A 12,665-nucleotide genomic window follows, 5' to 3' on the forward strand; every position below is an offset into this window, starting at 1 on the left:
TCAGGATGACTTCTCCATAACTGTCACTAAACAGAAGGAAAAACTCAATCATAGATGAGATATTTACCTAGAAGACAGCCTAATTTCAACAGAATGATTTCAATGAGTTTTTATAACCTGTGTCAGGCAAAAGGGGGATTCTATTATCACAGCGTATCTTCAGACCTCTTCTATGAATTTGTGAAAATGCCACATGGCTCATTACCTTTCATTACATAATCAAATACATGGCATGTGATATGATCAAGATTTAAGAAACACTAATTAAAACAAATCCTACTAAAGCAATTTAAAAAATGTTTGCTTTCATCACATTTTAAGAACTATTCAGTGCCAATGACAGCTGAAAAGAGAGTTTCTAGAACCTGGACAAAAAGCAGTACAAAAATGTGTAGTATGATCCTCTCATGCAGTTGCAAGCTGAGATGCAAAAGACTGAGTGACCCCTTTATAAATAATTCTCCCATTGTTATTGTCAATTACTTAAACATAAATGTTATTTCTTTGTAAAATGGCGTCCTCATTTTTCTAATTTTAAATTAACAATTATCTCTCTTTTGAAATGAGAACACTTTTGTGCATTAAACATGACAGTAATGTAAGAGGATAATTAAACAGCACAGGAAAGTAACTAGTTTACAAGACAGATTTTAACAAACGTGTTCTTTTAACTATTGATCAAGTTGGATACAAAAATATAACATTACCTGAGCTTTTTCAGTACTCGTTGGTTGTAGATGTCTGTACAGCACTTTCTTCACAACATCAATAAACAAACAAGCAACTACTATGAGGATTATGGCAAACCAAGCAGAACCACTTGACAACAGTTGAACAAATACAAAGTACATGTCCTGGGTATGCAAAAATGGCCTGAAAAGTTAAAAGAAGCGGCAGTTACTAAAAGTAACTTATAGAAACAAAAGCACAGCACAGGCAGGTTCACGTGTATCTTATTTTACATCAAGCATAAGTCTCTCAGGATGCAGCGTTACAACCCCATGGTGCCCGTGAAGACGTCCAGCAAACTGTTGGACCTGACCCGCAAAGAAACTGGGGAGGGAGGGCACTGAACTTCAGAGGGGAACATTCTGGTTCAGCTTTACATAGTGTTGCTGGAATTCTATCACCACCCTATCCCTCCAGGACCCCAAAATGCAAGCAAAATTATTTCGCCTTACTGGTCCAAACTCCAGTGTCTCCACTCCTGTTGCAAACATTTACCTATTACATAACATCTTAGGCAATCTTTCTACTTTATAAAACAACAATGCCTTTGTAGTCACAAGCTGTCAGAGACAAGTAATGGCTGTCCCTGAGCACAGGACAGCTTAGAGCATTGCTCAAGTTTCTAAAAGGACCACCAAAAGTCAATGGCCACTATAGGTTTGAAATCTATTTTCCGACACCTATCACAAAATTCAGAGCAAGACGGTAGAACATAATATTCCAGTGTTTTTTCACAGTTTCATCTATCCTATGTGCTATGGAGAGGAAAAAAAAAGAATCACTCACCAGATAATTCCCCCATAAAACAAGGAGAATATGAAATAAAATACAATGGATCCCCAAGTAACAAAATGGTTTATCCATGTCCAGAAGTGCGTTTCTAGTGCCATCTAAAACAAAGATAAATTCAATTAACTTTCTTCCCCCCCCCACTTCACACAAAATGATCAATACTGGTCTGAACGTACTTATTAACTTCGCACTCAAACATTAAATATTGTTGTAACACACAAAAACTACAAAAAACAATTTTCACCATCACCGACATCAAACATAAAAATCACCTATCTGGAATCCTCAAGAATCAATTAAAATTGTTTTTCTGTTACATATCTATACACAGGGAGTAATAAGTACAATATCATACCTTCATTGTAACAGTTATAACCATGACCGTGAAGACCAAAGTACCAAATGTCCAGTTTCCAAACATCTAAGAAAACAGCAAGGCAAAAATCATGGAAGGAAATAAATCAGTTAAGAGCATTCGTGGTCAGCTAGATTCTTCTCAAGTCAGCTACACTAATGAAACAAGTCTGCGGACATAAGATTGTGACAACTAATCATTGCCAAAAAGAAGGAGATACAACACAAGCTACCAGAAAAAAATACAGCTTATGCTAAGAGCAAAATTAACAACCCACAAGTCATCTTTCTTCTTGGTTTAAACCAAGTCACCACGAAGGCTACATGGAGTACGAAGAAAGTCCACAACAGTAACATGAAATGATAGGAAAATGAAGATATCAATGTTATCAATTAAGTATAAGCATCCAGTAGAAAGTAAATACTGTGTGGAAGGTATTCACTTTTAACATAAGTGCAAAACACTTTGAGTTTAAACATCTCCAGATCATTTTCAACATGCAGCATCACTTGAAAGTTCACTTTTTACCCCAAGCACAATTCTACAATTCAAAAATAATGGTGCCATTGTATTTTTCAAAGAAAATTCTAAGGAAAAGACACTTTGTTTCAAGGCTGATAAACACAAAATTAAGCTGTTATCTGTCACTTTTGTGTTATCTTGACCATGTATATTCAACTATCAAAACTCTGAACAAGTTCTACAACAATAAAATCTCAGCTCTGACAACGAAGCAGGGATGCTGAGTTTGTAACCTATCTACACACATGCTACTCAGACACACTGCCATTCTACACCAGGTCCAACTGCTCTGCTCTTGTGAGCAGTCTGGGTGCTGAATCCAGAGACATTGCTGTTTTGGAGCTATTGTTGCCACTGACACACTGCACAATGACCAAACCCTCAACTCTGTATTTACTGTTATCAAACTAAGCAAGCAAGGAGGAAGGTACCACATGCAGACAGGCAACCACAGTCACCCCAGAGCTGATTTGTTAGTACAGCACAGCGGCACGGAACTGGGATTCGCACAGTTGTAGTTCTTGTTACAGAGCTCTGACAAAAAAAAATCCCTACAGCCCAATGATAGATCTCATAACTGCTTTTATCACCTTTCTACAAGGTACAGAACTGAGGCAGCCATGAGTCTGGATTTACTGATAATTTTAAAGATCTTTGTTATAACACGTCTTCTGAAGCCTTCTATTTACTTTTCACAGCGACAATAACATTTAACAAGCAACATGCTTGCTGGTAACTGCTGCAATGATCATCTTAAAGGAAAATTGGACTCCTGCTCCTGAGTGACCTGTGAAAGAAAGTGTCTTTGCTAACACTGCTCTCAATGGTCACAGAGCTACAATGCAAAATGTGAACAGGTTCTTGCCACCATTTTATTTTTGAACACATTTACACCGTGGATGCTGCATCCTTTAATCCTGTGAAGTAACAGATACAATACTTTGTATCTCCTCCTTTTCTAAGCTCTTACCATTTGCCTGTTAGGTTTCAATATCTGACGACATGCACAGCATGGAAAAGGGGGGAGAAAAAAGAACTAGAAGATCAAGTTGTTGCACAATGTGTCAAGGTAAGCCTAACAAGCCACCAGCATTAACAAATTATTTACAATCTCTTCTGCTTTGCTCCAAACTGAGAACCTGGAATGAAAAGGTGAGGCCTGGCACCAGCACTACCCTGTACTGCACACGTGCGCACAGCGATCACCTCCTGAGGACTTCTTGCAAGAAAGCAGCTCAGCAGTACACGAGTTTCTCTTGCTCTTAACTTCGGCTTTTTCAGGGACACATTACATTTGCAACATAATTTATGCACCACAGATGTTTTACTGCAACACACAGTTCTACCAGTCCCAATAACCATCTTTTATCAAACACAGAGAGGTAGAGAACAACTCCAAATAACATCTAAGGCTTTTTAAAGTCACATCAGAGAAAACATGAGAAGCCAAAGGGCATCCGAAAGATTTATTTCTAGAATGCTCACTTACTAAATATATTTTAAAAGTCTTCAGGTTAGTTGATAGAAGAAACCATTAAGAGAACCTTCTCCATAAAGTCTACATTAACACACTGGTCTAGACTTAGAGAAATCAGTCTGTTCCCCAGACTAAATATTTGTTATTAAATACAATGAAAAAATTCTGTTCCTGCCCTGTGGATGTTTACTAAGCAATTTTGAAGTGAGGCACTTTGACAACTGAGACAGATGCACAGAAAGGCACGGATTCATCATGTAAAATTCCTGCATCAGAAGACTACTAAAGGTCCTTCACCAGTTCACAAGAACTTCAAAGTCACACAGCTCGTAACAAAGGGTCAGAGAGGACAAACTCATACCTCAGTGCTAAGAGACATTTGAGTCTAAAGCTATTTTAACATTCTTATCAAACTTCTCATGATGAAACAGGTCCCCCAGCTCCACCTTCATTGCTCCTTTCTCTGCCGGGATGCCAACCACACACTCTCCAATTTGGGTCACTCAAGACAACTCCAACCATTCTCTATACATTGCTCTATGGAAACCCTTTTTTTGGCTAAACTTCCCGAGCTCATGCCCACTCCTTATCATCAGGTGGCCACTGTGAATACAGCTTGATGCTAATTTTGTACGTTGGGCCAGAACTTGCAACCCTACCAAGCACCACAGGAGAATCAGTGAGCGCTTCATGTCAGTAGTAAGAATGGCTTAGTGGGAGAAGTAAACCTATTTATGCATCACTAGCCATAACAGTTTTATGAAAGGAAAAAAATCAGTATCTAAACTGGGTTAACTAACTCAGAACTGGGGAAAATGAGGACGCAGACTTGCAATGGTTTTATCTAAGCTTTAGAGCCTTTTCTACATTATTATTCCTGTTAACTATAACATCTTTAAAACAGAAAGTGTCAAACTAGTGTTTATTTCATTAAGTTATTGTCTTAAAAACATTTACTGAATAAAAAGTATAACTTTAAAAGCAGCTTGCCGCACTTAATTTTTAAAAATTCAGAGTAATTAAAATAATAGATTTCCAGGAGAAACTTTTAAGATTTTTGGCAACGTTCAGATTCAAGCCTAATTTTATAACAGGTACTAAAGAGAAGCCATCGTTTGACACTGTAATTAAGTCCAATTCCAAATGAGTTTTGAATGAGTCAACATAGATTCTCTTTTACTGAAGTTACGACATATGATTCTGACAAAAACAGCATACAGAGTTTAAGACAATCATAATACACTTATTATCTTGAAAGATATGTTCTTCACGGACATATGCTTTCTGACAACATATCTTACAGTTTGCATACTAAGAAATGCTACTCCTGATGATTTGCCAATATTTGTGTGTGCTCTCTTTGGTAATTATATTGTTCATAAAAATAAGAAAATCTTAGATTTTTCTGACACAAGAGGATTTAAAAAGAAGAAAGAAATATCACCTAAAATATAGTGGCAGAATAATTCTTATGATATTGTACCTGGCCATTTCCCAGCAGAGAAGTGTCTTCTCCCATTAGAAGATAGGAGCCATAAAAGAAAACAAATGCATGAAAGAAGCCCAAGACGGTCCAGTAAAGAAATGGTTTAAACCCCAGATGGGCATTTTTACTGATGTCTCTGCAAAAATAAAACAGATTTGGGACTTAGATTGCCTTTATATAACCTATCAGCTATTGACATTGCATGACTGCTACTGCTTTGAATAAATGTAACTTTCAACTGCACCAAGATACATTTAACAAATGCTGACATCTGAAAAAAAATATGTAAGTTATGGGCAAAAAAAGAGCTCTGAGCTCTCACGATTTGCCTCTGCTTTATGCAGAGATCACCAATGGCAAGGGTTTCGGGTGGGTCAAATTCAGAATAGCACAAACTAGAACTCTTCTCCCTCGAGGTGTAATTGCAAGAGGAAGAAAAAAACAGATCTCCTAATACTTGCCCTTTGTCCTGCTTAAAAGACCTTTAGGAAAAGAGAAACATCTAAGAGACATGTCTTTTTTACAAAAATACATACTTTTTTCTCCAAAAAGCAGTATGCAATGCAACATGTTACCACTGGGAGGACACCTAATTCTACAGGAACTCACTTCCCCCTTAGTAAAGCATTTTTTGGTGGTGATTCCCCTCACCACACAGTGTCCTAGGTTTTCATTTGTGTGTCTGAGCAGTTTTCACCTCCTCTTAAAATATTCATATTAATTAACTTCTAGGTTGAAAACCACGTAGCTGCAGTTCATCCTCATCAAGGTAGTTACCAAAAATTGCATAAATTACAGATAAAAATACTGTAGGAATGCAGAACAGCAAGTTCAGACGTCTGCAGATGCCACTGTTGTTCTAAATGATATGCTACTAGGACAACATATGTAAAATATACATACCGATAGAGCACAGGCTTACTCTGTAATACATGCGGATGCACATGCTGTTCAAAAAGACTGTACACAAGGACGGGCAAGGAAGTGAAACAAATATTGTACAAAGTCAGGTATACACTGTCATAGAGCGTCTGAAAATGGAAACAAAAAATATTTTGAGTCTTGTAAAGAAAATGTAGCTTATATTTATTAAAATTAGCACATTATTAGCAGCAAAAATCGTTAATCATGTTAATTTACTAGTGAGGAAAAAAGCTGTATACACATAACCATCTAGTAACATCAAGCTATCAAATACAGAAAATGAAGCTGTAAGTGTAAAATCTGTGCTGCTCCTGTGTAGTTCTTTCCCATTTTTTTAGTTATTTACCCTGAGTGTTTCATACACATTTACCAAGATGTAAGGCACCCAATACTTACTTGTTGTGAAAACAAACAGAAGAACTGATATAAAAATTGTGGTGTAATAAAGCACACATTCTGAAAAAAAAACACAAGTTAAGGAAATAGTTAATCCTCAGTACATGCCTCACAAACCTAAAAGCAAAAAGCTCTTAGAAGTTGGCAAAAGTGCTCATGGAGAACGTAAGGCATTTCAGAATTTTATTAATACTTGGCAAAGTGAAGCAATACGCTTTGCTTGAAAGCACATTTTGTTTGTCCTTTGGGACAATGAACATGATAAATATAAACTTAATTATACATGCCTGACGAACACATCTCATTATGGGAGTACAAGTAGTATTAAAGGAGGAGAAATCCACCATTTTCCCCTCCGTTTCTTTTTAAAAGTTTCTTTGCAAAATAGTTTAGCCATTTCATTCAAGAAAGCCTGCTCCCTGCTCATGTGAACCTTTTGCATGGCAGCAGCCAACACAGGAACCAAAACCAGAAAGCAAAACCTAACACCATGCTGTTATCTTTAAATGAAAGCAAACAATATAAGATAAAAAGTGGCTTGGTGGTCAATGCCAGAATCTCAAATAAATTTCAAGTAACATCGCGAATTTTGGCTTCTTATCGAAACTGATAATCAGGTTTAAACACGCCAGCCCAGGATTGAGCTCTCAGGCCCATCTCCCCACTCCTCCCTCTTGCATTTTGTTTGAGCTCGCCCTGCTGCTCCATGCCCACAGCTCCCCGAGAGGCACTGGGGATAACGTGGTCCCTGATGCTTCCTTCCCTTCCAGCGTTTCACCTCAGGATTTCTTAAGTCAAGGCTAGGACTTAAGTTTTCGTAAGGTGAGCTTGCTGGCAAAGAGTATGCTCTATCCCCATACACCTTCATTGGCCCTTCCCTCCCCCAGCTACTTCCTGTGCTCCTTGTTCCTTTTAAGAAAGATGAACGGATTTTGTTCACATCAAATCAAAAATGTTATACTTATTGTAAACTTATTGTGGTATTTAAAACCTACTTCTAGGTGGAAGTATTGAACAACTTCACAGTTAAACTACTGCATTTGGTTGTGAAATATACTTCAAAAAAAAAGCCCAGAAAACATGTTTGAACAGAGATATTTAACCTGTTCCAAACAAAAAATGTTAGATCTGAAATGAATTTCTTGCTGGGAAAAGGTTACACTTTTTTCTGTGAACTGGACTGGTACTCTTTGAAGACTTACCTTATAAAAAAAGTACTGTACAAGGGTTGCTATTCTAATATAGTAAAAATGCCCATGAACAAAAAGCAACTTGGAGAGGAATTTAAACCGTGCTATTGCATAGTCACTGTTTCTAACAGCTTGTCTTCCTTCCTTGCCCATGATTCCTGTAATATTTGGGAAACAAAACAGAAAACAGGTTACACATTATAAAAATTAAAGTTTCAAAAACCCAGCAATATGTGCCTGAAGCTACAGTTCTGTTTTCCCACGCTTCAGCATTATAAAGCCTTAAGTAACTTTGAGTTCCAAAAGAAGGCATTATTCCTGACAGTTACAATGAAAGGAAACATTTGATGCTGATTCAATTCAAGAAAAAATAATTTTTAAAAATACTACTTCTGTAAGGTATGCTTAAGAAAAGATTTCTGGGAAGACATAGAAATAGTAACACTCATACAAAACCAAAATTCCCAAACCAAGGAAACCATTATCAATCTATCATCAATTATCAATTTGCCTAGTATGTTTTACTTCAGAGACATTTTTTTTTGCTGGGAATAATATATGACCTATACTCAACAGGAGAACAAATAAACACTGCTCTTACAGTAACAGTCTACTTAATCTGATGGGCTGACAATGCTTGTTGCAGCTGAACACAAATTCATTTCTAAATACTACTTTTAAGATTAGGATAAGCGTACACAGAGAACACAAATTGCTCTTTTACAGGAGAAAAGTGGCTCAGGATTCCTGAAAACCAGACACTTAAAAGTGCTGTTTGCTTTTGCAAAAAATGTAAGATTCTGTTAGTTGACCAATTAGGTGTAAAATAAAGCATCATCTGCTATTGGCCTGCAACCTTTTCAAGCAGGCTATACCCATGGTCTTAGAAATTTACATGATAAACATTCCATAAACCTTTTTAATCACACAGGGTGACAGACTGAATATCCTGATGTACCACTACCTTAAGTAAGAACCTTAATCTTTTACTATTGCAGCAAAGTCAGTAAAGAGCAAAACACCACGTGATGGGTACCAATTCAGTTATGTATATGTTTTGTTTTGTCCTCAGTTATATAACACAGCAGGGAAAAAAAAAAGTCCTGGCCTTATATAAACAGAGAAACATAAACAGAGAAAACTACCAAGCTTAGCTGCAAATCAATAACAGTCTCTCAAGAGATACAATGAAAGCCTTCTCCTCAAAGACAAACACAAACTGCATTTCTATGGTGATACAGACGTGGTGCAAACAGTGGCAGTTTAGCACAAAGAAAGTTTTAAATGTCAAGTTTTCTGTGTAAACTTAGAAGCCAACAAAGTCTGAAGTTCCAGATATCCACTTTTAACAGCTGAAGCAGAGTACTTCTGAGATGTACTTCTAAGCTGTACTTCAGAGTACTTCTGAGTACTTCTAAGCTGGACCTCTGTCTATCGGTAGACTACACAATAAACCTAAGACTTCTGAAAGCAAACAGCTCAAGATTTTAAATTTCACTAAAAATCTGCTACAACAATGACTCAGAATAACACCCTGTCATTAACGAGTTAACAACCTTAGTGTATCTGTTTATAAACACTCTTCACTATCTAATCCCCTACTAAAATTGGCATCCTATTTGCCTTTATCTCTTCTGACAAAAGTGAATTACCTATGCCAACATGTGCTTCTTGTATCATGCTCACATCATTAGCACCATCACCGATCGCTAATGTTATAGGTTTCTCTGGAGATGTTTTTAACAGTCGCACTACCTACAAAAAACACAAAAGGGCAGAAAATTTCTCAGATTAGACAGTCTGCCTACCAACCATGCCACTAATTCACAAGTATCTTAGTTACCTACCTGTAAATATAATCAATATGCTTATGAATAAGCAGGCTTGGGTAAAAAAGGTCTTTGGCATATCACATATACATATTCATTGATACTTTAGAAAAGCTGCTTGCTTTGGAGCACAAGACTTATTTAAATATTATGCCTTCCTCGAGCTTATTTTGCTGTTGTTATTTCAGCTCAAAGAGTGTACATGAAGTGGGCACATCCAACATATTGTCACATGGAAGTTACAAACAACTTCCTGTCAACATTTTATTGAAGCTAATATTATACCATTATACACAGCTGAACAGTTTTATAACGAAGTGATTCTAAAGACTGGGTTCAAAGTCTGACTAAATGTTGGAAGCAGAAAGAGTGACCTCAAAACAGGTCACTTATCCTACAGTAAAAAGAGGCTGCCCTCTTTTGCACATCTAGTAACTCACATCAGGATTTTCTAGTGCTCTAAGGTAAAAACATGTCTTTTTCTTTTTCTTTTTGACACGGTGTAAAAATAGAATGCCCAACAGTGTCCTTTCAGAGGTTCAGTATTACTGGAAATACAGGCAAAAAGCCTTTAAAAGCATATAGATAAGCAAACAGTGTAATAAACTTAAAAATCCTCCAATAGAGGTACACAATTGAATATTAGTCAAAAAAAAAGAAAAGGAAGAGAAGTATAAAATGAAGGGAGAAACATTCAAAAGGAAAGAATAAATATTATAGCTCTTCAGAGCCTAGTTTTCTAGAGTAAAAAAAATAAATCACTGAATATGAATTTGAATTTTATCTGACCTGTATTTGAGCAAAATTAAGTAGATGTGAAAGAAAAATGGTCTTATCAGAGATGGTTAATGCAAACCTCCCTTGGAGACAAAGCCTCAGCTTCCCTTCCCTTCTTCTTCCTCCTCAAACTTGGGTATTTTTTAAATCTTTAGAGGAACAGATTTTTTCCCTACAGCTTCATGAATTTTCAATTTGGCTTTTTGTTGTGAGGAGTGATGGAAAAGGCAATACAAAAGCATGCAGGTGATCAGGATAGCTACTGCCTTACAGAACACTCAAGAGGCTGATTAAAGATCACCCATTTTCTTGCACAGTGGCAGCGTTTTGACTCCTCCACACGCTTGCAAATTTTCACAAGTGCATGTAGCAATGTCTGAGGAAACTGCTCCAGATCAACTGAATTTAACAAGGATGCAAAAGTCACACAAAAGGTCGGGCAAACAAACAAAGCAGTTCCAGAAGCCCTTGCCTCCTCGAAGCATGACAAAAAGACAAGACAGTCCCGATTACATTCTCACCTTTGCTTTCTGAAGGGGTGCCATGCGACAGCACAACACTGCAGAGCAGCTTTTGCAAACTTCCATGAACAGTTTTTCATGTTCCCTGAGTGCAAGAGAGAGGCTGGTCCCATCCACAACCAGTCCATGCTGGATAACATGGTCTTCCTTTATTCTATTCAGGGACAAAAAAAGTTGGCTTTCTATCAGTGTGACAGGAACATTTAAATTTTGTTATGACCTACGCAGTCGCCCATCAATTAACAAAGAAGTTCGCCTGTTAGACAGACTGCTTCTTCAAGTCTGTTATCGCATTAATAAATAATTTTTTAAAAGGCAACTTCATGTGTTTGGCACATACATCAAAGAGATTGTCGTAAAATTTGAAAATAAAAGAAAACCAAACTAAGATCATCACTGAGGTAATGACAACTCATGTATTTTACCTCTTGGCTAGCTGCCTCAGTTGTTCTGCGCATGTGCTGTCTGACTTGTGTTGTACAAGCTCAAGGATGTTCATGGTTCTATGGAAGTGTCCACATGATAAACTGACACTAACAGCTGTTTCGTGCTTATCTCCAGTGAGTACCCACACTTTGATACCAGCCAACCTGAGTGCTTCTATAGTTTCTTGGACTTTTTCCTGCAGTCTAGAAACAAGAAAAATCTTAAATAATCAAACACTTAACAAAGAGCTCACACTGTAACTCCGTGTTACTCCTGTAACCCCGCTGTCACGACAATTTAAAACTGCATTTCCAACGTTACATGTATTTTCAGAGAAACATAGCCTGGCAGATGACATTCTGTCACCAGCAATAAAACAAAGGTCTTGATGAAAAAAACCCTGAACTTCAATCCTGCTAAGTGATTAAAAACTTGTTATAAGCATATCTTAATCTAAATTAGGCACCATTACTGCATCTGAGAAGCTTTAAAACAGTCCACAGTAATTACTATCTACTCTGGTGCATGAAAAGCTTTTAAGTGTTCCATCTGTACATTCCAGTGTACAATCCACCCTCTGACTTAGAGAATACACACCATGCAAGCAGAATTCTTTGTAAAGTAGCTATATGTAGAAATTTTCCCTAGGAATGAGCAACTACCCTAAATATTTACTGCCGTTATTCTGTTTCACATACATTAAATCTCTCTTGATGAAGCACAGAGTATGTCATCATTATTAAGCCAAACTCAGTTGGTACAACACGAGTTTTGAATGTTCCTCAAGCCAAAGAGTGGTAAGCATACTGAACAAGAACAGCACAGAACTTTTGCTCGTGGCAGGACAGTTTTTCATGGCACACATCATATTTCAGCTAGAAATCCTAAATTCTCTATTTTTTGAGGGTAGTTAGCAGAAACTCCATTGCATACTTGTCTTCTACTCCTGTAGCCCCAAGTAATTCCAGATCCCTTTCTATGAAGTTGAACACATCCGCTAATCTTTCTTCCCGTTGTTGTAAGGCAGTCCTGGCCTCATGAAGGCGTTTGCCAATTTCTTGATAATCCTCAGGTGTGAACCTTCTGTACGCTACGCACAAAGTTCTTAGTCCTTTCTGTGAGAAAATAAAAGATTATGTTCAGAATAGACAAGATTCTGATCCAACAAGAATGTGTCACCTACAGTTTTTTCACTTCAAGTCACAGAATTTGTATCAGAATTTGTCCTCCCATCAGCTGGG

The 12,665-nt window shown here is 37.3% G+C and overlaps 1 protein-coding gene across 17 annotated transcripts in view; it reads right to left on the minus strand.

Moving 5' to 3' along the window:
• The window catches only part of ATP11B (ATPase phospholipid transporting 11B (putative)), a 62,859-nt gene that overhangs the window by 18,238 nt on the left and 31,956 nt on the right, over nucleotides 1–12,665 (minus strand). For 11 of the 17 annotated variants that reach the window (XR_010474637.1, XR_010474636.1, XM_065073765.1 and 8 more), the window contains exons 18-29: nucleotides 12,358–12,539; nucleotides 11,424–11,627; nucleotides 10,999–11,152; nucleotides 9,524–9,626; nucleotides 7,884–8,029; nucleotides 6,682–6,741; nucleotides 6,265–6,392; nucleotides 5,359–5,497; nucleotides 3,369–3,392; nucleotides 1,877–1,942; nucleotides 1,516–1,619; nucleotides 708–873 (exon numbers count right to left, since the gene is read on the minus strand). Coding sequence is in view for 15 of the 17 variants with exons in the window: in XM_065073765.1 (XP_064929837.1) it covers nucleotides 708–873; nucleotides 1,516–1,619; nucleotides 1,877–1,942; nucleotides 3,369–3,392; nucleotides 5,359–5,497; nucleotides 6,265–6,392; nucleotides 6,682–6,741; nucleotides 7,884–8,029; nucleotides 9,524–9,626; nucleotides 10,999–11,152; nucleotides 11,424–11,627; nucleotides 12,358–12,539 (1,476 nt within the window). In the remaining 2 variants the exon portion in view is untranslated. The remainder of the gene's footprint in view (nucleotides 1–707; nucleotides 874–1,515; nucleotides 1,620–1,876; nucleotides 1,943–3,368; nucleotides 3,393–5,358; nucleotides 5,498–6,264; nucleotides 6,393–6,681; nucleotides 6,742–7,883; nucleotides 8,030–9,523; nucleotides 9,627–10,998; nucleotides 11,153–11,423; nucleotides 11,628–12,357; nucleotides 12,540–12,665) is intronic. The other 6 variants (XM_065073773.1, XM_065073772.1, XM_065073771.1 and 3 more) reach the window with 1 other exon arrangement.

The sequence above is a fragment of the Columba livia genome, chromosome 9 (genome assembly GCF_036013475.1).
Source record: "Columba livia isolate bColLiv1 breed racing homer chromosome 9, bColLiv1.pat.W.v2, whole genome shotgun sequence".
Lineage (NCBI taxonomy): Eukaryota > Metazoa > Chordata > Aves > Columbiformes > Columbidae > Columba > Columba livia.